Below are 25399 nucleotides of genomic sequence, written 5' to 3'. Positions count from 1 at the left end.
GTGAACGAGTGGATCTAAGATGTCTTTCAGCTCAGTGCCACTGTGATCCCCATATTGCTCACACACACACTCACTCGGATATACGTACACACACACACAACCTCTTCACTCAAAACAGACCGAAAAGCTGGAAAGAATGAGGTAATAGGAGAACAAGAGAAAGATTGAGGGCGCGTTTCTGAAATAAACACGTTTAATTATGGCGTTAACGTTTTGTTTGCCCACAAACTTTTAGTTTCCACCTGAGCTCTCTGAGGTTTGGATGCGACATTACATGTGTTCTGAAGTGAGTCATAAACAAAAGTCCAAAAGGAAAGAATTGTTTTTGCAAATCTAAACTTTTGGTTACAGTCTGTCTGTTCAGTCTCATTGTTCCCTCTCTCTCTCTCTCTTTCTCTCTCTCCAGGATGAGGAGTGGTATGAGCAGTCGTCGGACGTTCGCTCTCAGCTGAAGTTCTTTGAGCAGCTGGAACGGCTGGAGAAACAGAGGAAGGACGAGCAGGAGAGGGAGATTCTCCTCAAAGCAGCTAAAGTAAGCCTCTACACTACAACCCATGAACAACCCCTCCTTTACTATAGGCCTGCACACGTTTATTCAACACTCTTCAAAAATCTTTTTTCACCCATTTTTCCATTAGCAAAATTTCCACCCACTAAATATCTGTCCCTATATTACTATCATCAGCGTAGAAGAATAAGGGCTAATGTAAGCCATGACCTGTGCCTCATCAAGTTACTTTGATAGGTCAAAAGTAATGAAAAAGTTCAAGCAGACTTTGATAATGAAGAGGATGATACAATACACATGTTCCAAACATTATGCTTCGGTCTTAATGAATTGTTAAATGTTAATAGTTGGAGTCTTACTAATTGTGTGGGGTGGACATGTGTTTTATGCAGCTAAAGACCTCAAACAGGTGCTTCTACTGAGGTTGGACAATGAAACTGAAACACCTGTCATTTTAGTGTGGGAGGTTTCATGGCTAAATTGGAGCAGCCTGGTGGCCAATCTTCATTAATTGCACTTTGCACCAGTAAGAGCAGAGTGTGAAGATTCAATTAGCAGAGTAAGAGCACAGTTTTACTCAAAATATTGCAATGCACACAACATGGGTGACATTGAGGAAACATTGTTGGTGCACGTCTTGCTGCCGCATCTGTGACCAAGACAGCAAGTCTTTGTGATGCATCAAGAGCCACGGTATCCAGGGTAATGTCAGCATACCACCAAGAAGGACCAACCACATCCAACAGGATTAACTGTGGACGCTGTAAGAGGAAGCTGTCTGAAAGGGATGTTCGGGTGCTAACTCGGATTGTATCCAAAAACATAAAACCACGGCTGATCAAATCACGTCAGAATTCAATGTGCACCTCAACTCTCCTGTTTCCACCAGAACTGTCCGTCGAGACAATCAGTTAAATCAGTTGTGGTCTAAAACCGGGTGTTTCAGTTTCATTGTCCAACCTCTGTAATTTAGACTAATAAGCAGCGTGAAAGTGCACTTTTTAGAGGCGAAATAACAGGTCTTTGAGGGCCAGAATTTTTGCAGGTGTTCAAATACTTATTTGCAGCAGTAACACAACTAAATTATTTAAAAATCATACATTGTGATTCCCAGATTTTGGTTTAGATTATGTCTCTCACAGTGGATGCACACCTAAGATGAAAAATCTCCATTATTTATAAGCGGGAGAACTTGCAAAGTCGCAGGTTGTTCAAATACTTATTTTCCTCAGTGTATTTTTGAAGACTAGGCTTAGTTCCTCTCTGGGAAACTACTAAAAGCTAAGAGGTTCAGTACAGTACCGTTGTGGTGGAAATTTTTGTTCAAAGAGTTTTACACTGACATGCAGATGTCATAGGATAACAGTATGTAAATTGATCATGAAGTGTTACCTCAGGAAATGGCTTGGGGAAAATATAAACTGAATATCTTTTTAACCATGCAAATAAATCTTTGAGTATGGATCCATTGTCTTCAGTACAAATCCCTTAAAGAACTTTCCCTTTTGCATGTATTTATTTATTTATATATTTGAGGAGCATTTCTTGCCTCCAGAAGTCTTGGAAAGCCTTCGGATTATCTGAATAAAGGTCTGTTTAATTAGTCTGGACTGTCTACAGCTCTAGACTGTTGTTTGACCTTTTATTATTACTATTTTATAGTGTGTTTAATATTGATCGTAATCCACTTTCACTGTCTGATGATTTTGCCACTAGTTGTTTTATAATACGGCATTGAAATAACTGATATAGCACGAAGATGAGATCAGTTTTTTGAAGATGATGATGATGATGATGATGATTCTTTATTCAGCCAGTTTGTCATCACATAATACAAAAACACTACAAACATTAACAGCAAAATAATGACTGAAAAGGCACAGGCAGAAGCATTATGCTTATAATTATGCCTGTCCAACATAACAAATTAAGATACTCTTCAGAATTCTTACATTATAAAAAAAAAAGGAAAAAATAAAAACAATTAACATTCAAAAATTGTCCTATATACAATTTTTGGGAAAAATGAAAATGAACTACACATTCATAAACATCTCGCAATTCATATTCAGACATATTTCGTGTATTAAGAAAAACCTTTATACACAAACAGGCAGTACATTAACTTTTGCTTTGTACATTATTTGTATTATTTTATAGTAAACCAAATCATACAATTTCATAAAATTGGATTTCATAAACAGTGTATTAGTATGTTCATAGTAACCAGCTTTATTAATAATATATATGGCTCGTTTTTGTAAGAGGACTATAGCATTCACTGCTGTTTTATAGGTAGAACCCTACACTTACACACTATGATATTTAAGTGAATATTTTAGTGAATAATAAATGATATGTAAAGATTTATAAAAAAGACTTATACGGAATTGATATTGATTTTTGTGCAATCTTTCCTTTTATATATTGAATATGTTGTTTTCATGTTTATTTATGTTTAATAACAACAATATGAAGTATATAATTTCATAATAATAATTTATGATCAATAACAGCAACAACAGTTCCTAGTGAAGGAGTGAAATAACTTTTTACAGTGTCTTAAAACTATATAAATCTATATTTCTTATTGTGTATGCATTATTTTAAGTTCCGTCTATAAATAATTAAGGGTTGGGTTGAAATAATGTGTCTCTTATTGTGGCTCAAGTTCATTCAGTAGCTCTGCTCTACTGTCCACTTTATTAAAGGGGGAAAAACACAAAAATAGCCCTCATCAACTAAAAGCAGTGACAGTGGCGATGCATGGTGTGCCGTTGGCACCATCTGAGCATGTGTGTGAGAGAGCGAGACAGTGAATGAGTATATGTGGGTTAGGCCGTACACACACACACACACATATACACACACACACACATTTTCTTTATGTCCTTGCTTTCTTCTCTCTGGCTCTCTGGCTCTCGGAGCTCAGCTCAGTTTGACCTCTTAAACATGAACCCACTAAAATAATTCCCCTCTTCATCCTCCATTAAAAATATGACTCAAGTCTTGGGGGAGTGGCGGGAGGGCCAGGGGCCAAACGCGGCGCTCTCAGCCCAGATACCCACCACTACGTACGTGGACTGCCTGATATATTTAAAGCCAATTAGCAGAGCCTGCTAAATCTCTCTCTCTTTTTCACACTTGCTCCCTCTCTCTCTCTTTTGCTCATTATCTCACTCTCTTCCTTTTGCTCATGCTCCCTTTCTCTTTATCTCGCTCTGAGTGTGTGTAAGTGAGAGGATGAGTAAGGAGAGTCTTGTCTTTTATAGCAACTCAGGGTGTTTAAAATATCATAAACAGGCTAGACTGGGCTGCAGGAGGGGGGGTGTTGTTCCTGGACAGAGACAGACCCTATAAAGTTGTATACCCTAGCAAGTGTGATTAAGAATTATTCATACACAGAGTTGTATTGTAACAAAGTAGAACTACTTTACTACTGTACTTAAGTACTAAAATACTGTATCTGTATCTACTTGAGTATTATTTTTACTCCACTACTGTACTTAAGTACTAAAATACTGTATCTGTATCTACTGAAGTATTATTTTTACTCCACTACTGTACTTAAGTACTAAAATACTGTATCTGTATCTACTGGAGAATTATTTTTACTCCACTACTGTACTTAAGTACTAAAATACTGTATCTGTATCTACTGGAGTATTATTTTTACTCCACTACTGTACTTAAGTAGTAAAATACTGTATCAGTATCTACTGGAGTATTATTTTTACTCACTACTGTACTTAAGTAGATACACTTTTAATTCACTGCATATTTTCTATAAGTTTAATACTTTTACTCTGGTATATATTTGTTTATGTTCGGCATCATTACTTATTAGAATTATAAAAGTGTAATTTAGAATCATCTCAAACCCATATTAGATGCTCTGCACTGTCACCGGGTTTGATAAAGCTCCGTATCATTGAGTGAATCAAGATCTCACTGCTCCTGTTCTGCCTTTAGCTCTGAGAACTTTCCACTGCGTTCTGTAAAAACTACACTTATTACACAGTACTGCACTTTTACTTTCAGTACTTCAGTACTACATTTTACACAAAACATCTTACAATACTTAAGTACAAAACAGTACTTCTGCTAAAAAATCACTTTAACTTTTACAGGTCACTTTTTCGATAAAGTATTTACAATACTGTTACTCAAGTCTGGGTCTCTGTTTTACTTTATATATGTCTTCTCATACAGCAGAGACTGGCTGCGGCAGTGTAGAGTCTATTTACTGATTAATGTCAACTATGTTAAACGTTTATATGCAAAATTGAACACAGGGAGCAGAAATATTATGCTGACAAATACCTGATTTACACTTTATTTATCCTATAAGAAATTACAGAAAGTAGAATATTGTTGTTTATGTGCTGCAAACTCTGGTTTGCAAACTCTCCAATCCAGGATTAAATAGTTTTAGTATTAAAATTGCTAGTAAGTGTATTGCTATTACCTACAAGCTTAATATTGTACTCTAAACAATATAGAAATGTAAAATTATATATACATTACTTCATATTAAATCATGAAACACAAAGTACAGTGTAAAACCAAGCTTTCCGAGTCAGAATGGTTCACAGTGGTGGTAAATAGAACAGGATGCCCTCATGGCTGTAAAAGCTGAAGGAATTACTGTTTTAATGTGATTTTTAAAATGGGATATTTAAGATTGTACATCTTTACATATAGAATCAGAGAGAATCTCAATAGAACGGCTTGTGCTTTTGTCAGAAACCTGTAAAGAACTCTTTGATGTGGACGGCTGCTTACAGTTCATAAACAAAAAAAATAATACAAATTTTGAAATTAAATCTAAAAAATACAATAGCTTATGCATCACTAAAAATTGTAATTAAAAATCATTTAGATTTTTGAAGAATATTAATTCTTTTTTTTTATATATCGCTCAGCTCTAGGCTGAAGTGATCATGACAAATATTTTTAGTCATTTATTACTTTATGAATTCATCGCCTGATGACTGAGAAACTTTTACTGTAGTTTTAAGATTTAGGTTTTAGGCAGAAACTTGGGCAGGATTTTTAGGTATTTATTATGAGCATTATATATACAGTAAAACTAGTGTTGATTTACTGGAAGTTCCTCTGGTGGGTGTGTGTGTGTGTGTGTGTGTGTGTGTGTGTGTGATGTCTGGATCATGTGTTGGGTGAAGCATGTTTTGATTGCAGTGGTTGTGTGTGAACACGTGTGTTGTGTCTGGGGGAGCAGACTGGGCAGGCAGCCAGCTTTAGACAGAGACAGGCGGGAGGATTTTACTCTGGAGAAGAGAGAGAGAGAGAGACAGAGAGAGAGAGATGCAACATGCTGTTTTGGAGACAGACAGCAGACATCCTCGAGTCAGAAGATTCACAAGTACCAAAGCACAGGCTGAAATATTTATTTTATTGATGACCGATATTATAATATTATATTTGCATTGAGACAATGATCAACACTAGTTTGGCTTAATTTAGTTTACCCATATAAAAGTGGGAAGACACACAGACACACAATATTCACACTAATATAAAATTTGACTTTGCAGTCAGTCTGCTTTCATTGCAGATTCATACTGGTTTAAAAGCAATCCACGGTTATATATGTTGGTGTTTAAAATCTACAAACTATGGAGTGCCGAGTGGTCCAGCAGCCTGAGGCGCTGTCACTATGATCAGGAGATCACTGGTTCGAATCTCATCAATGCAGCTTGCTATCAGTAGCCAGAGCCCTGAGAGAGCACAATTGGCCTTGCTCTCTTTGGTTTGGTAGATGGGGCTCTTTCCCCTCATCACTTCTAGGGTGATGTCAATCAGCACAAGACTGCGTCTGTGAGCTGATGTATCAGAACTGAGTCGCTGCGTTTTACCTGTGTGCTGTGATGCTACTCGGCAATGCTGCATCTGACTTCACATGTGTCGGAGGAGGCATGTTCTAGTCTTCACCCTCCTGGTGTGTTGGGACATCACTAGTGGGGGGGGGGGGGGTCCTAATGAGTGGGTTGGGTAATTGGCCATGTAAATTGGGGAGGAAATGAGGAAAAAAATTAGAAATAAAATAATGTAAGAATTATTATTCTTAGACTGGAAAATCTACACACACTACACATTCCTAGTGGATTAAAAGCAATTCACAGTTATTTGTGTTGATCTTTAAAATCTACAAACTTTGGGGTGCCGAGCGGTCCAGGAATCTAAAATGCTGCCACTATCATCACTATCATCAACTATTTCCTTGCCACTGTGTCACCATAAAATTGGCATCTCTGTGGTGCTGCTCATAAGAGGCGTGGACCTGTTTTTCCTGTAAAGCGGCTTTGTGACAACCTTTGTTGTAAAAAGCGCTATATAAATAAAATTGAATTGAATTGAATTGAATCATCATGAGATCACTGGTACGAATCCTGGTCATGCAGCTTGCTATCAGCTGCCAGAGCCTGGAAGAAGCACAGTTGGTCTTGCTCTCTTTCTGGGTGGGTAGATGGTGCTCTTTCCTCATCATTTTTAAGGGTGATGTCGATCAGCACGAGGCGTCTGTGAGCTGATGTATCGGAACTGAGTCGCTGCGCTTTCCTCCGAGTGTGCTGGATACTCGGCAGCTCAAAAAGAAGGCAGTAGCTGACTTTATATGTATATGTGCTAGTCTTCACCCTCCTGGTGTTGGGGCATTACAATGATTGTGGGTATACAGTCGAGTAGCTGCATAGCTGTGTAGTGTGATTGAAAAAATAGGATATACATTTAGAAAAAAAATATTTTAAATTACTTTAGCAAACTGTTATATCTACATGTAGTGCAGATACATACTAGATACAAAAATCACTGTAGGACTTTGAAAACACCCTTTAAACACATTGCAGATTTTTAATAGATTAAAATCACTTCGGAATGATTAAAAATCTAGACATATTTTATATTCATACTGGATTAAAATCACTGTAGAATTATGGTTCTTAGAAAGGACAATCTACAACACTTCACATTCATACTGGATTAAAAACAATCCCCAGTGATTGGTGTTGGACTGTTAAAAACTGCATGTACTGAACATTCATACTGAACTCTGTACACTCAAATTGCATACATTGCAGATTCATACTGGATTTAAATAACGTCACTAGACTGTTAAATCTACACATACTGGCAATCCATACTGGATTTAAAAAATCACTGTAGAATTGTTATTGGCAGACTCATCGACTGCACACACTTAAAACACACTTTCCACTTTTAGAAGCTGGATTAGAAGCACTCTACAATTTTACTTCTATACTGTAGAATTGTCTCTGTAAATTGAGTTAAACTCAGTCTGACCTCATAATTTGGCAGTAGATTGAAGTAGATAGGAGAGTGTAAAGATGCTAGAAACAGTAGCTAAAGTGTGGAAGAGCCTGTTTGTAGGCGGAGTTTAGAGAGGTCAGTTGGAATAGCTCTCCAGTAAAATTAATCCAGCTCCACTAGAACTTCACCCTGCTTCACATACACACCAGCCAACTCCATCAGCTCACCTCGTACAGAACAAAAGAATTCCACTGTGTGTGTGTGTGTGTGTATGTGGGGTGAGTCGGGGGGGGAGATGAGGGGGTGGGGGGGCTGTTTTGGACCTTTGTGTGTGAGCCACAGAATTCTTAATATCATCTTTTGATTAGAATCAGCCCTCTGCGGTGTAGTTACGGGCAGATTCAGAGCAGGGTTGGAGGCCAGTGCCTGCGGCCCTGCAATCTCACCATCACACACACACACACACACACACACACACACACACACACACACACTGTCCTTGACACCTCGTCTGTGGCCCCATTCAGCTCTATTTTAGTACACACCTCTATGGAGGAATGGAGTGCTACAGCTGTTAACCTCTCTTTTTTCTCTTCTCTCTCTCTCTTTCTCTCTCTCTTTCTCTGCCTCTTTTTCTTTCTCTCTTTTATCATCACTTGTCTCTCTCTCTTTCTGTATCTCTCTTTCTCCATTCATTTTCTTTTCCTCTTTCATTTTTCGATTCCCTACCTCTTATCCCTTTTCTCTTTCTTTCTGTCTATTTTCCCTATTTTGTCTCCTCTCTCTCTCTCTCTCTCTCTCTCTCTCTCACACACAGAGTCGCTCGAGGCAGGAGGACCCAGAGCAGGCTCGTTTGAAGCAGAAGGCAAAAGAGGTGAGAGCAGTGCCGATCATTACCCCTGACATTTCAAGGCATCGCCAGATTAATTTTTCATGCAGTGCTACATATGTAATGCCATTTAAAGTCTGACTCTAAAAAAAAAAAAAGAAAAGTTGGAAGAATTATTTTCACTGATTGATGTTCATGGATTGGTCTCTCTCTCTCTATTTCTCTGTCTCTCTCTCTCTCTCTCTTTACCACTTTTCCTGCTTGAAATCTGGCCGAGCGAGCCTTATTATTAATTGCGGGGCTTTTTTTTTTTTTTTAAGAGTTAAATTGGGGCGCTGATTGAAGGTGCAGTTCGAGTCTTTTTCCTCTCACCAGATAATTTGACAATCCTATTTGCATCACAAAGCGTCCCCAGCATCTTTTTCGGATGCCCTTATGTTTCAGTGCAAAACACCATTAGAGGAGAGATCCAAAATACGACTCAAATCTGCTTAGTTATAGGTTTTCAGTTTTTTTATTCTATTGTTTTTATACAGCCAATTAAAAACTTCTGCTGGTCCCAGTGGAGCTGGTGATGTGCTGTGGACCAACAGGCCTACTTATTATTTTTCTAGTTTTAGGCAAAAGAGAGCACACACAATGTACTGATATATCTCTATTCGTATATTTTCTTCGTCGCTGCTTTGTTTGTTGTTTTTGACAAAACACGTAATCGCTGTCATGTTGGAGTTCCCAGGATTTTTTCCTTCTATCTTTTAAACTGCTACCCTCCATAACCTAACCACTGGTACGCGGCGTCATAATTAATTGATGAAAATAAATAGTCCACAATAGTTTGTATTTAAGATACTGCTCCATTAACCTCTTTAACATGCGTATAACCTAAAAATAACTAAGACACCAGTAAAGTATAATAACTATGCAGAGAATGTGATAAAAGTTACAGTCTTAAAGACACAGATGACAACTTCAGTTTCTGAATCTGTTTTTCTGATTTTGCTATTTATAGGTTTATGTTTGAGTAAAATGAACATTGTTGTTTTATTCTATAAACTATGGACAACCTTTCTCCCAAATTCCCCAAAAATGTTTTTCTTTTTAATTAAGAGCATTTATTTGCAGGAAATGAAAAATTTCTGAAAAAACAAAAAAAAAAGATTCAGTTTATATTCATAAAGTTTTAAGAGTTCAGAAATCAATATTTGGTGGAATTACCCTGGTTTTTAATTACAGTTTTCATGCGACTTTGCATGTTCTCCTCCACCAGTCTTACACACTGCTTTTGGATAACTTTATGCCTTTACTCCTGGTGCAAAAAATCAGGCAGTTCAGCTTGGTTTGATGGCTTGTGATCATCCATCTTCCTCTTGATTATATTCCAGAGGTTTTCAGTTTGGTAACATCAAAGAAACTCCTCATTTTTAAGTGGTATTTTTTCCAGGGCTGTATATAGTGAGTGAGGGTGAGCATTGGCCAGCGTGCACATGGTAAGGCCTTTTTTGAAGGTGTGCCTGCATTTAGGCTGTTCGCATCATCATTATTTGGTCCAGTTTGCTGCAATCTAGGTGTGGTTAATTTCAGCAGGTGTGATAACAGCAATCAAGACCTGTGAGAGTTGGTTGTCTTGGTCTGGTTCCAAACAAACTCCAGAGCGGTTCCGACCCAACTATCATACAGTATATACTTAGCTCAGGTTTGATCTAAACGGCTGGTCAGTTGCAGTTTAATCTGATTTATTACTCAGATACTGTCACGCTCTCAGGACAAACCAGACGCTTGCAGATGTAAAACCAGCAAACAGGTTTAATATTTAAAGGGTAATTCAAAAGAGTGGTCAAAAACACATACAGCAAAAACAACCACATAGCCTAGCAAAGGGCAAATGAGACAAACAGGCCCACAGGTGAAAGGAGGAACTAATCAGTCACAGCTGCAGGGGATTTCAACGTCAGGTGACTTTGAGCGTGGGAGCTGTCCATGGTTGGTTGAAAAGGGGCATGTGACTGTGGTGTGAGAGGGAGTGGGATTCTGGGTAATGCTGTCCATAGTAGAGGAAATAGATCCAGGAAGTGTGAAGATATTTACCACAGCTATGAACAAAGCTGTTTTCACCTCACATAAATATATTCAGATAAATATATGTGCTGGTCAGGAACATGGGATCTTCTTGCTATATTTACCTTCTTTCTCTTGCACCGATCAGAGGAGACAGGGTGCTAGTTTGGTTTGTTGGCGGTGCATTTTGGGGCGTTTAGGTTTTTGCCTGTGTTGAAATGTTGAAAATTCTCCAAGTGAACAAACTCATCTGTTTCAGACCAGAGAAACAAACTACAGGTGTGAAAACACCCTTAAATCCCTCTATCCACAGTGTCACCTGTGTACTGAAAATGTAATAGTAGGCATTATCACCCACAGTGGACAGTGCAGTGATTGTAACTGGTGGTGTTTGGCTAAAACTGTTCTTGTCAACAGACTAGTTGTGACTCTGGCAAAAAGTTTAGATTAACTACACACATACAGACTGTATAACACTCTCCAAATTGGCACACACACACACACACACACACACACATACCCATATTCCTCTGCTGCAAACACACTTACACTCATTTTCAATCTGAATTTTAAAAAGGTCTTGCTGAAATTGCACTTTTATTTAATGTTCTTAGCGAACAGGAGTGGCCTCTCTCTCTCTCTCTCTCTCTCTCTCTCTCTCTCTCACACTCACACACACACACACACGCACACACACACACTGTGGGAGTGTAATGGCGGTCGTTTCTCTGTGCGCTCTTCGTTTCTGGTTTTCATCACCTGATTGGCTGCAGGGGACAGAGCTGCTGTTTGTGTCATGGACGAGCCTCGCACATCTGCCCAAATTTTCATCAGGATTAATGAGGCTGACGGCCGCTGGCTTCACTCTACTAGAAGAGGATGGGTTGGTGTGTGTGTGTGGGGGGGGTGGGTGGGGGGGTTTACAGAGAGATGGAGTGTGAGAGTGAGCTTTATTACCGAAAACCACTCAGACAGACTCAAACAGGCGGGACGTCACACTCAGACACAGAGTGTGTGTGGAGACGTGTGTGGAGTTTGAGAGAAGAGCAGTGAGTTAGTGTGAGGAGCAGGTAGGACAGTGACCCCAGCAGTACAAGCTGTACACAAGTTTCCTCTAAAATAAGGTTATTACGTAGTTTTTTTTCCGATTTGCTTCAGAAACACTATCTACACTTCTGGATTGAATAGCATTTAACCTCAAAAGTGTCAGTGAGTAAAGTGTTAAAAAGTATTCACATTCATTACTCTGTAGCTAAAAGTATAGATATTAGGGTTTAAAATAGTTCTGTAAAAGTTGAAGTATCAACTCAAAGCTTTTTACTCTCGTAAAAGTGTAAAAGTACTCATTTTAAAACTACTTAAAGTATAAAAGTAAAAGTAATGCAAGCAGAGAAAAATGCCATTAAGGACAAAATTTTAGGCAGATCCACGGAATCCTGTAGTGCACTACCCCCCTCCCCAAAACACATTTTTCTAAAAGCCAAAATAACTATAATGTTCCGATAAATTTGATACATTTGGGATGCACTAGGCTGTTCCCTGTTTCAGCTGCATATATTCCCATTGAAAATGAATGAATGAAATAGGACGAGAGGATTTCGGCTCTTGCTCATGAGTATTCTAATTTCAAACATATCTCCTCTCCTCACCAGCGACACAAACAACAGTTAGAAACATTTTAAAATTAAGACGTTTTTACACTAATAAGTCTTTGTAATGTCATATGTTACTTTACAACATGCATAATGCCCAGCTAAGTGCAAAATCCACCGGAGATCCTATGTAAACACAGAGGTGGGTAGTCCAGGTGCAGAAAGTAAAAATCCACCCCGATTTTTATTTTTCACTAGTGTAAACCTTTCTCAGTTGTACTTCCCTGAAGGTGTTACATAGACCAATTCTAACTATTTGTTCCTAAGTTCTGAATTACTGTGCAAAGCATAAAGCATATAACACTGATGTGATATTTGCACAAATAACACAGGAACAAACTGCCATGCTGTTCCTAGCACTGTTAGATCTTAACGAGATGTAAGTAGTAGAAAGTTCAGATAATTGTTTGTAAATGTAAGTAGTAAAGTAACAAAGTATTTACTTGACATCTCTGTCAGTAAGTGGAGCTCCATCACTCCATCACTATGGCTTTTTGTGTCAGAAAGGCTACACCTTCATTTAGGTGAATTTATTAATTAGATGGGATGGATGAAATTCATATAAGCCCAAATCCTCATTAAGGGGGTTTGTTTAGTCCAAAAATATGTTTAAAAATTGTTACTTGCTTGCTCTCTCTGGGTGGGTAGATCATGCTCTCTCCCCTCATCACTCTAAAGGGTGATGTCTGCAACACAAGGCTAATGTATGTGAGCTGATGTATCAGAACCGAGCATGCTGTAATGATACTCGGCAGTGCTACATCTGCAAGAGGCGGTGTCTGACTTCACATGTATGGGAGGAGACATGTGCTGGGGTTAGTCTTCACCATACTGGTGTTGGGGCATCACTAGTGATAGGGAGAGTGCTAATGAGGGGGTTGGGTAATCGGCCGTGTAAATTGGGGAGAAAATGGGGAGAAAAAAAAAAGAGTGGTGATTATAGGGGCCTAAGCGTCTTTTGAATTGTGAAAAATACAAATGTTGTGCTAATTTTTAGAATAGAATCTGTTTATAATATTATTGTATTATTGCTTAATAATTCCACAATAAATCCTTTAATGCCCATAATTACAATAATGCCCTATTCCAATAATTTTAGGGCCCTATTTTAGCAATCTATAAGAATGTACTAATTCTCTTATTCATGGGTGTTTTAGACGTAACGTCTTTAAGAGCCAGGTGTGCTCTGACTTTGCCGGATTGCTATTTCAGGGGCGCAGCTACCTGGACGTGACCAATGCTTCTCAGCAGAAGAATCTGATCTACTTTTTCACACTTGTTCCTGTAAACAGAAGAAAGCAAAAATGTCTGGTCTGGGGTTTAAACACACCTTTGTCTTTACTTATTTAATTTGTTTGAGCTGTTGACTTCTTTTGGGTTGTATTTTGACATTTCATGATCATGACCTAGTGGTCAGTAGGTGAATAGGTTAATATGGGGTGTGTTTAGTGTGTTATCTGAGCTTTGTGCTATCAGGGCTTCTCTGGTGTTATCCATCAGTTTCTGTCCTTCACCGACATTCTGTTCTTCTTTCTGCCTCCTGCGTGTATCCCAAACAATAACACACACACACACACACACAAGGAAAGGGGGTCTATTTCCACCATCTACGGCAAGGCCCGGCGGTCAGAGGGACTATTTTTAAAATGCCCTAAGTGAAAATCAATGGCCAACACAGAGTCTGATGGGTGTGTGTGTTTGTGTGTGTGTGTGTATATGTGTGTAAGAGAGAGAGAGAGAGATAGAGAAAGAGAGAGAGAGAGAGTTACTGCTACAGCTACAGGACACAGGAACAACCCCGCCCTTATCATCATCAGGACCCCTCGTAGCAAGTAAAGACAGAGAGAGAGAGAGAGGGTGCAAAAAGAGAGGGTGCAAAAGAAAGAAAGAAAGAAAGAGAGAGACAGAAAGGAAGGATGAAAGTAAATGTGCAGGAGAGAACGAGAGAGGCAAAGTCAAAATAAATAAATAAACAAAATAGCTAAAGAGATGGGCAGAGAGAGAGACAGAGAGAGAGAGAGAGAGAGCGCGCACTGTGTGCCCTGGCAGATATATCACCGTGTCAGAATGCGCAGACTCTCTGAGGCCACAGATTCATCATGACTGGCCTGGTCTGCAGGCTACAGGACGAGAGAGAGGAGAGTAGCCTCTGTCCTGACCACCTGGGTCATCGGCCACCTTTTATCCCAACCCCCTCCAGGTGCACTCCGGCTACTGGCCGCAGTGCCACGGCCAAAGTTAGCTTTAGCCTAGCCTAGCACAGCACAAACAAACAGCGCTAAAGATCGGCAAACTTTAAAAGAGTGAAAGCAAACCCCAATCCCAGCATTGCACTGAAAAATTTAAAATTCAATGTGTTTTTCCTTTTTTATTACTTTTTTTTATATTGAAGATATTAAAGCTCTACAGGAACACATGCAAATATGTTGAATTTCTAAACAAACCAGAATATATTGTATACTCTTGGATTCTTCAAAGTAGCACATTTATCTTTGAAGACAGATCTGTAGACTCTTGGTATTTTAATCTCAGTGTCTTCATGAGGGAGAATCACCTGGAATAGTTTTCTTAGTGTCTTGAAGGAGTTTCTGGAGGTAGTGAACAATAGTTGCTGTTTTTTCTTCATGCTGTGAAGCTCCAGCTCATCCCAAATCACCTCAAATCATCATCTCAGTTCATCAGGTTAAGATCAGGGGATTATTGTGGAGGATAAACACGTTTTTTACTGTTTACTACAGAATTCCCTATGTGTCTCTTCATTGTTTTAATGTCTTTAATATTAATCTACAATGTAGCAAATAAATTAAAGAAAGACTGGTACTATACAGCTCTGAAAAAAATGAAGAGACCACTTCAGTTTCTGAATCAGTTTCTTTGATTTTGCTATTTATAAGTATACGGAAAATATTTCTCCCAAATTCCAAAAATAAATATTGTCATTTACAGCATTTATTTGCAGAAAATAAGAAATAACTGAAATAACAAAAAAGATGCAGAGCTTTCAGACCCCAAATAATGCAAAGAAAACAAGTCCATAAACAACACCAGCAGATGACGTGTCTCTCCAATCCATCACTGATCATCAGTAAATTTTACATTTCATTTATAAATCAAGGGAGCAGAGTCTGGAGGAAGAGTGGAGAGACACACAGTCCAAACTGCTTGAGGTCTAGTTTGAAGTTTCCACCAATCAGTGATGGTTTGGAGAGACATGTCATCTGCTGGTGTTGATCCACTGTGTTTTATTATCAAGTCTAAAGTCAGTGCAGTTTTGTTTTCCCACAGACTCTTACAGCACTTCATGCTTCTTCCCTCTGCTACTGACAACTTTTATGGAGATACAGATTTCATTTTCCAGCAGGATTTGGCAAACTGCCCACACATTCCATTTCTGAAGTTGTTTGGGCATTTAACCTTCCTTAATCCCAAGTGAAGGTTACCACAGGTCAGTGCTCAGGTTATTTAGCTTGCGTGAGACATGGCAAAAATTATGGGACAAGATACTACTTGCTGTCCTGTGACAAACAGCATGTCAGTGGGTTTGAAATAAACAAAAACACTTCTTAGGTTTAAACAATTTAAGTGTATGTAAGTAAGTACAGAAGTCCATTTCACCTCATCCTTGGACTTCAGGATCACTCTCTCTTTCTCTCCTTCTTTATCCATCTCTTTTTGTCTGTACCTCTCTCTCTCTCTCTCAGCATCCAGCCCCTCAGGGCAGCTCTATGTCCTTGTAGCGATGCTCCACTTTTTCGCTCTGAGTGCTTTCCACGCTCATGTGGAACTGAGAGCTGTCCAATGGGAATCTCTTTAACTTTTTGTTAGAATAATTTTCCTCAAATATTTTTCCACCTCAGGCCATCTGAGTTCCTCTCTCTCTTTTTTTTCTCTCTCTTTCTCTTTCTCTCTCTCTCTCTGCCTCGTTTGCACACCAGAATTGCATGAAATGTCTTGAACTATGCTTCCCTGCGTTTTGCCCCTGCCCTGCTCAACCTTGTGTGCTTCCAATTAGATAAATGTGTGTGTGTGCATATGGTAGACTAGGGTTAGGGTTTTTATAGTGACTGTATAAACTTGGGATTATACATGGAGATTAAGACAGTCAAAGGAATTAATGTGTTTAATTATTAGTTAGACTAAACAGAGACACATTAACCAGAGACTACAATGCATGTGGCTACAGTCTTATCAAGATACATCCCAGGAACTAGTCAGTTTAAGTGTCCAGGTGTAAACAGGGTCTAAGGGGGCTTTGAAATCTACTTTGCAGGTGTAAAAGGTGTCATGAACCACAGTCCTTCACCTGCCAGCACTCTGTCCTTGGGTTCAAGTCTCTGTCTGAGTGGAGATTGGGGCTGCACGATATTGGAAAAAAATTACATTGCAAATGTTCTTTTTCCGACTATATATATATATATATTGCGATATTAAACAATGCTGGGCTCATGACGTCACCAGCCAGCTGGGTCAGCGCAGGGCACTCAAAACAACAATAATCGGCCCTTTAATCAGGCATTTAAAAGGCTTTGTAAAATGTAATAAGGAGCGTTTTTCTTGGAGTAAAAGCGTGAATTCAGCTGTAACTGGAAATATCTGCGCTACAAAACTGTGCTGAACTGAGGTACACAGCTTTCCACACGTGCGTTTACGAGCACATGCCCAACCATGTGAATGGAGGCCATGCGGTTACCTCGTGTTTAGTCCTGCCCCCCCTTTCCATCGCGCCCCCCTCCCCCTCACGCTTCTCAGGCAGCAGCAGCCTGTCACTCACACAGACACAGAGACAGCGCTGTGTATCTACTTCTCTTTGTGTCAAGAATCAAAACATTGCAACATGACACATTTTTTTTATCCGAAAGCTAATATACTGGGCTCAAACTGATGTATCGGCCCTAAACTGATGTCCTAAAATGCTGGTCCTGAAACTATTTAATTGTATTAAAGGTAACTCTGCACAAGGATGTCCATTAATTTTCCATTAAAAGTCCATAAATTTCAGTTAAAATGTTTTTCTTTTACATGTTTAACGGAGAGCGAGCTGTCGTTCACTCTACAGTGCAATTCATAATGCGTTGCATCAGTCATACATACATTTTTAAGTAGACCAAAGCTAATTTTATTGGATTAGACACAAAGAAATCGCACAAGCTAAACAGTCCGTCCTGCGCTAGGAGGGATTTGGTTGTTCTTCTTTGTTTGGCCACTTTGTTGTCGGGAGTTTCTTTCCTTACTTATCCTGGAGTCATGTCGCAAACGAGAGAGAGAGAGAGAGAGAAAAGGAACAGAGCTTTTAAAAATACCTTTGGTGTTCCTGTGTGTTTTCGAATATTACAAAGTACCATAATGAGAGGGAGAACAACAAGAAAGGAGATTTTTTTTCTCTTTTTTTTGTGCCTGCGAGCGAGATGGCGAGGAGTCTCTCCAGCGAAAGGCCTGTGTGTGTGTGTATGTGTGTGTGTGTGTGTAAGTATGTTAGAGCCTGTAGGAGGCCTTTCTCTTTGTGTTCAGCAGCGGCAGCACTCCTTGGGACGCTGACGTCAGGGGAATTGGGTACGAGGAGTTACGCTGATGGCAGAGAATGAGAGAGAGAGAGATACGGGGGTGGAGGAGGACACATTTCAATTACACTCTGGAGAAAAGCAAGAATGAGTGTGGAAAGGGAGGAAACTGGCCTGTCCAGTGAGTTTTTCACTGGCTCTTGACCTTCTCCACCTGGCCTTTAAACGTTGAAGTTTAACCACTATTTCACTCAGCTTTGCTCTCTCTTTTTCTCTTCTTTCTCTCGCTTTCTCCAAGGAAGTGTCATTTGCCATGGGGGCGAGGGGTTGGGGGGAGGTTGTGAATGTGCAGAAAAAGAGAGAGAGAGTGAGAGAAAGAAAGAAGGAAAGCGAGGCATTTGTGAGGAGGCTTCAAGTGTGCCAGCTTTGCCCGCATGTTTCCATTAGATTGTCATGTTGGCTAATTAGAGAGCGGCAGTATGATTCACCTTGTTAATTAGAGGGACTTGCACATCACCGGCCTGAGGGTGCAGAGAGAGAGAGAGAGAGAGAGAGAGTGAGAGAGAGGGAGAGAGAGAGGGAGGGAACGAGAGAAAGGAAGAGAGCAAGCGAGCCCTATCTCCCTTGCCTAGAGTCTCCCTCTCTGAAGATTCTCCCTCTCATCTACCTTTTCCCCTCGTTTTTGATTTGCAAATGAATAAATCATCGGTGTCGTTCTCTTACCGTGCAAGTTCGCCTCTTCTCTCTTCTTTTTTTCCCTCCTCTCTTCTTCCTCACATGCAAATCAGGCCTGATCAATAGCAGGTGACGTTTTGACTCCAAGTTCACTTACAGAGGACAGAATGAGAGAGAGCAAAAGAGAGAGAGAGAGAGGAAAGGAAAGGAAAGGAGAAGAGTGCTTGCCCAAGCATGGCATAGCGTCGTGAAACAAAAGCAAAAGGATGGAAATTTTCTCCTTAGATAAGCATCATTTTTAATGATCGACTCCTTTTTCTCAGGAGCGCCCTGATGGCGCTTGTATTGAATATGCTTATGAGAGAGAGCCCGCTGCTTTTCTCGTAGCTACGTTAGCCTCGTTTCTTTTCTTTTAAAGCGCAGTTTCCTCTAAAGCTAACACCGTTTCACTGTTTTCACTGCCGATGCCTTATTCATTTAGGTAATTAAAGAAGGGCGTTAAACAAGGTCGCGTGCCGCTTCGCGCGGTTTCGTACGCTTAATTTCTGCAAATAGCGTTCCTATGAATATGAATGGAGGGCCCTAATGGTCCCGGCTCAAAGGAAAGCTGCAAGGGATCGTGGGTAATTGGGTGCCGGCCTGAACCGCAGGACCCGACTGCCCAAACCTCTACAAAGCCATCCTTCCAAAGAAAGTCTTCTCTTCATAAGGAAGGGTTGATTTCAGGTCCAGCCGCTGGGTCCGAGTAGGCGTTTCTTTGCTGTGAGGTCGAGGCTCCTGAACCCAATAGGTGACATGATTTACTCTGTTAGCTGCAGTGCAGGTGAAGCCCAGTGCGTCTGCCCAGTACTGGATCTGTTGACTTCACTACTTCCATATGAGTTTCACACATCTGCTTTCTTAAAGAGGAATTCCAGCTGAATTTTAGATGTAATCAAAATCAGTCAGTGTGCTTTTATGTGAAATGTTCTGAATCTGGGGAAATACAGATGGATAATAAATACAGGTGGAGAATCGAATCAGGTGTCTGGAGAGCTGAGAGCCTCTAAGTTAGCTCACAGAAAGTTATATCACACCGAATTATTAATAATACACTGCCCAATCCCTGCCATACTGTTTTTTACAGAGTTTAAATAAAGTTTAAATCCTCTTTAATGTGGAGTTATTTGGCATTGTTCTATTAAAATAAACTTGTTTCAGTGTTTCCTATGTGTTTAATTTCTTTTATTGTTGATGAGTGTGGGCAGTGTGCCAAATCCTGCTAGAAAATGAAATCCACATTTCCATAAAAGTGGTCAGCAGAGGATAGCATGAAGTGCTGTAAGATTTCATTTTCCAGCAGAACTTGGCACACTGCCCACACTGCCAAAAGTACCAATTGGTCTTATGTAATATTCTAATTTTCTTGAACACTGATTTTTGGGTTTTCATTGGCTGTAAGCCAAAATCATCAACAATAAAAGAAAAAACACTTAAAATAGATTACTCTGTGTAACACGTCTACATAGTATACGAGTTTCACATATTTTGAGATGCACTAATATTATATAAAGCCTTCTCTGAACAGTGAAGACAGTTACCCCAACAAAAGCAGCATGAACTCTATTTAATACTCCTGATTTTGGAAGAAACAAAGAATGAAGAAGTGTCTCGATACTTCTGTCCATTTGATGCTACAGTAAGGATAAAATCATCCAGTATTATCTGATGCTTATATAATGTAACATTTACATAACACACTCCCTGAACAGCTATTACAAAACAGATTTAGAATACAGAGCGGTTCTGAAATCCGATTGGGTAAGCTCCATTTAAATACATCGTATGTGTTGTAGTATTTAATCAGACAATAGGTTCATTTGTTACAGAGAGTCCTATTCTTTTGGCAATACTTCCTCACAGGGACTAGTCAAGGTTTATGTGCACATATGTGATAACACTGAGTGCAAATATGTGTAGGTGAATGCATTTTCCATATTTTTCGCACTAAAATTCACACTGGATTATAAGACGCACTATAAATGAACAGCTATTTTCTGCTCTATTTTCATACATAAAGGCGCACCGGATTATAAGGTGCATTATTGGACACTAGTAAGGAACAGGGGTGTCACCATGTTTTCCTTCTAAATTCAGCAGATCTTATCACTGGGTGTTGGGGTGGGGTAACTAAATTTAAGTAAAGTCAGGCTAAGTAAGCAAAACTGTAATTCTTAAAAAAAACGTTTTTAACGAGCGCTGGATGTTAATCTACACAGATTTCTCTTCTAAAAACTGTTTATTTGGGTGAGTAAAGCTCTTCTGTTTATTTACAGTAAAATTAGATTTCCAGATTTCCACCAAGGCTGGGTGCAGCAGCATTAGCATTAGCGGCTAATGCTAGTAAATGCAACCCGACATCGCTGCACTGAGAAACCCTGAGTGTTCCGGTAAGCCTGGGCGGTATTAGGCTACAGTTTAGCGGCTAATGCTAACGCTGCTCCAGCAGTGCTAGCTGGGGTTAGCAGCTGGCTATAGTCAGATATACTCGCCTCTGAATGGCAAAAGAGCTTGCGCTTAGCGTTGTTAGTGACTAATGCTGATGCTGCTCCAGCAGTGCAAGCCTGAGTTAGCAGCAGGCTACAGGCAGATAGTACTCACCTCTGAACCGCGAAGAAGCTAGCGCTTAGCGTGGTTAGTGACTAATGCTGATGCTGCTCCAGCAGTGCAAGCCTGAGTTAGCAGCAGGCTACAGGCAGATAGTACTCACCTCTGAACCGCGAAGAAGCTAGCGCTTAGCGTGGTTAGTGACTAATGCTGATGCTGCTCCAGCAGTGCTAGCCTGAGTTTGCAGCTGATAATACTCACCTCTGAACTGCGAAGAAGCTAGCGCTTAGTGCGGTTAGCGGGTAATGCTACTGCTGCTTCAGCAGTGCTACAGTCCGATAATACGCACCTTTGAATGGAAAATTAAACTAAAACTATTATAAAACTCTGTACTTCAGCAGGGTGGTTTTACAGCAGGGTGCTACTTTACAACCTGACTGGTACAATTCATACATAAGGTGCACCGGATTATAAGACGCGCTGACGATTTTTGGGAAAATTAAAGGATTTATAGTGCGAAAAATATGGCAAAAGTGGGCACAAATACTTGGCTGTACAGTATAGTGTATATCTAATAATTATTATTTTTTATTTTATCAATTACAATAATCAAATTGCTGTGAGGTCACAGATTTCTACCTTCCTGACAGCCCCACACAACCCCGTCACCCCTCCCCAAAGCCCACCCGAAATGTTCCGCTCAAGCACAGACATCTGTCTCTAAGCGGATGGTGGTCCGGGGGGCTGCCCCGGAGGGATGGGGGCTTTTGTTATGAGGTGCAGCCTGATAGAGACAGACATGTCTGACCAGCTTTGTTAACAGAACTCAGCTTTTCCCTGCACGGCTGTTTATACGAAGTGATCTCGGACACACACACACACACACACACGCACACACACAAGCAGCGGAGATGCTCTTACAGAGTCTTTGCATCATAGGGGAGGGATTGCGGGTGGGTGTGTGAACTGTGAGATGGGGGTATGTTGTGGTTTTTGGTGACAGTTTTTTTTACGCTGATATCTTGTTGAAAGAGACATCACTTGTTAAGCACAGAAACCCAACAAACTGCAGCGAGATTAAAGAGCACTGACATGAACCTTTGACCCATCCTTTGGTATTGTTCTTAGCATCTCAGAACCTTCAGTTTTTCTGATTTTTACCAGACTGTGACTGAAAGAGCAGTTCAGAAATCGTACCATGTGTACTAAATATAGGACACATTGTGCACATGCATGGATTACTGATTAACCCTAGAACTCTAACGTTAAAATTAGTAACACTATGTGATGAGTTTTGGAACCCTTCTTTAATTTTACAACATACATCAATGTGTGCTCCTGATGGTGGACTTATGCTTATGAATGTTAATATTAGCCAGTGTGAGTGAGGCCTTCAGTTGCTTTGAAGTTACCCTGAAATACTTTGTGATCTCGCTGACTGTTAAATGTCTTGCTCTTGGGGTGATCTTTGTTGGTCGATCACTCCTGGGGAGGGTAACAATGGTCTTTAATTATCTTCATTTGTACACAGTAATCTGTCTGACTGTAGAATGGAGTTCAAACTCTTAAAAGATGGTGTTATAACCTTTTCCAACATTTTAAAAACCCTTAAAATGTGTTTAAAATATCAATCAAATACCGTGCAAATGATACAAATGTCTTGAGCATGCTAAAGATTACTATTAATATGTTTATTGAGGTGCAATCTCTTTTATGAATGGATGAATCTGGTGGGTGATTTTAGTAAGGAATCTTTTGAACTCTCTTTAAACATAAAACATCACATAAAATAAAAAGGTACCAAGAATGACCCTATAAAAAAGCAGAAACATTATGAAGTTACCCTGGAGTACTTTGTGACCTCGCTGACTGTAACATGTCTTGCTCTTGGAGTGATCTTTGTTGGTTGACCACTCCTGGAACTAAACTAACTAAACTAACTTAATCTTGTTCAGATAGGGCTTAATCTAGACCTACCAGAAACTCAGATTTTAGAATCAATATATTTCTGTCTATGCACGAATGGAAGCTAAAGCACACTTTTGCTGTTTGTTATAATATTTTGCCCTCTTCCCATTTACAAGCACTACTTTTTCAATTTAAAATAAAAAAGTAAACTTAAGGACGGCTGTTTTAATGAGATCTAATGTTTGCTGCATTTTTAAAAGAGATAAAAACAATATGAATTTTAAAACTGTTTGAAAATAAAGGCACCAATAGAAGAAAAAAATATTTATTTTTTCAAAATCTTACTATTTACTAGATTCTGAATACACATAATGACTTTGTGAATTTTTGTATTGTTTTTTTGGATTCTCTCACCCTTTTCTTAGTGCATCACGTAATACAGCCAACTCCACTAGTTGTGTTTTATTTGAGCACATGTCCTGCACTTGTTATTGTTCCCCCTTCAATTACAATTTACTGAAAAACAGAAGCAGAAAACAAAAGCATTTTAGCCAGAAATCGCTGTTCCATTTTCCGTTCACTCTGCTTCCTACAGCTCGACCCGGTTTTACATGAGGTGACAGAAGTCAGAGAAATGTCACCCTGCTCTTGACCTTTGTAAATTAGATTAACAGCAGCACTGATGTGCTTCCAAAAGGGCAGGTGGCAGAGATAAGCTGTTGTTAGTTTTATCCAGCTTTAGGAGACGTAAAAACACAACGTTTTTAAACATAAATTATTGATCAAACATGACTGTTGTATGTGTTCAGAATGAAACAAAAAGGTTATCATGATATCAGGGGCTAAAACAGGAGTGGGTTATTAAGAAAAAGTAGTGAAACTTTTTAAAAAGTATTTAGCAGTTGGGTCTGTAGGTGAGCAGAGATGAAAGCTGCTATTTACACATACATAAAGTCATTATATTATAGTTATAATGTGCAATATTTTATATTACAATTCAGCTGTACCGATTAGTATCAGTTCATGTGATGTACATCCATGTTCTCATACATACAGTTTAGAGATGGACCAATCAGTCTCATTGGGGCTGATCACCTGATCATCTTTCAGCTTGATCGACCAATCGCTAATACTGATCAAAGGCGGCGCTAGAGGCCACATTAATGCCACAGAGATGCCAAGTGAACTTTGTAATGATCCCACTAAAAAAATTGCAAATCTAAATCTGCATATCACTATGAAGTGCTTTATTCACCAAAATAAAACTTTTTCAGGAGATAGATATTTGTGTATATATATATATATATATATTTTATATAATTATGTTTGTTTAGACCAATACCACAGAAAGTGCCTGTTTTATGAAGTTTTTTCTTTTTAAAATAGCCTATGTTTACTGTTAAAACTTATAATCAGAGATGGACCGATCAGTGTCTTTATGTAGGAAACCAACATTGTCTTCTCTGATTGGTCAGAGCTGTCTGATGACAGCAAGAAAGTAAATATAGTGAGAAGATTCTGTGTTCCTGTCTGTATATCTGTGCAGTGTGAAGATGCTTTAACACAGATCGTTGAGAATTTGCCGCTGCGCTTTTAAAAACAGTGTTTTTAATAGGATGTGCAGCGCAGATGTGAGCACTGAACGCTGCACATACCACACTTAGTGTAAACAGCATGGAGCAGCAGAGACAGCGTTTGTTCATGGCAGTATATTATCTGTCATGTGTATATCAGAATAAACTGAGCTTTATCAGCAGTATAGCTTAATTAATCGAGACCAGATCATGTTCTTACCACAAGCAAACCAATCCAGAAAAAAAAATCTGAGGGTTGGGTGGGGCGGGGCAGATTATGGCGGAATTTGGGTTCAAACTTGGGTTCACACTTTAACATTGACAGCCCTAAATATATTATATTATATTATATTATATTATAGAGTTTGTTCACCAGTAAAATGTTCTTGGTGTGTTTTTGCAGTTTTGAGGAACAAGTATGTCTGAAAGTTAAGTGCCAGCCAACCCCCTCCTCCCCCCGACCACCCTCTGATCCCCTCTCTGTAATCTTGTGTCTTTCTACCCGTGTAATGGTACATATCGGCGGTGGTGATTCGTCTCAGATCGCGCTCGCCTCCTTTGGCTGGCATCGCAGATGGCGCTACGAGGTCTGCATTTATCAAGCGGGCATAAATCTGCGGCTGTGGCAGTCGCCCCGGGGCGGCGGGTCTGGTGCCAACTGGCGGGCGGCGGAGCCGGAGACGAGCGGGCCGGTGCCACGAGTTTAGGCTCCGCAAAGCAAACTCCCGTCGGAGCGGGGTTATCTCCGGGTCAGCGCCAGCGGAGACCACAGGGCTGTGGCCGGCCTTAACGCAATTACTGCTACTGATAGCAGTCTCAGAAAG

At 39.8% G+C, this 25399-nt stretch overlaps 1 protein-coding gene across 2 annotated transcripts in view; it reads left to right on the top strand.

Moving 5' to 3' along the window:
• The window catches only part of LOC103025397 (transcription initiation factor TFIID subunit 4), a 152224-nt gene that overhangs the window by 63281 nt on the left and 63544 nt on the right, over positions 1 to 25399 (top strand). For both annotated transcript variants that reach the window (XM_022679898.2, XM_022679897.2), the window contains 2 exons: positions 407 to 532; positions 8616 to 8672. In XM_022679898.2, coding sequence (XP_022535619.2) covers positions 407 to 532; positions 8616 to 8672 — 183 coding nt within the window. The remainder of the gene's footprint in view (positions 1 to 406; positions 533 to 8615; positions 8673 to 25399) is intronic.

The sequence above is a fragment of the Astyanax mexicanus genome, chromosome 9, assembly GCF_023375975.1.
Source record: "Astyanax mexicanus isolate ESR-SI-001 chromosome 9, AstMex3_surface, whole genome shotgun sequence".
NCBI lineage: Eukaryota > Metazoa > Chordata > Actinopteri > Characiformes > Acestrorhamphidae > Astyanax > Astyanax mexicanus.
The sequence above is the reverse complement of the archived record's forward strand: the minus strand, read 5'-3'. Positions and strand labels throughout refer to the sequence as shown.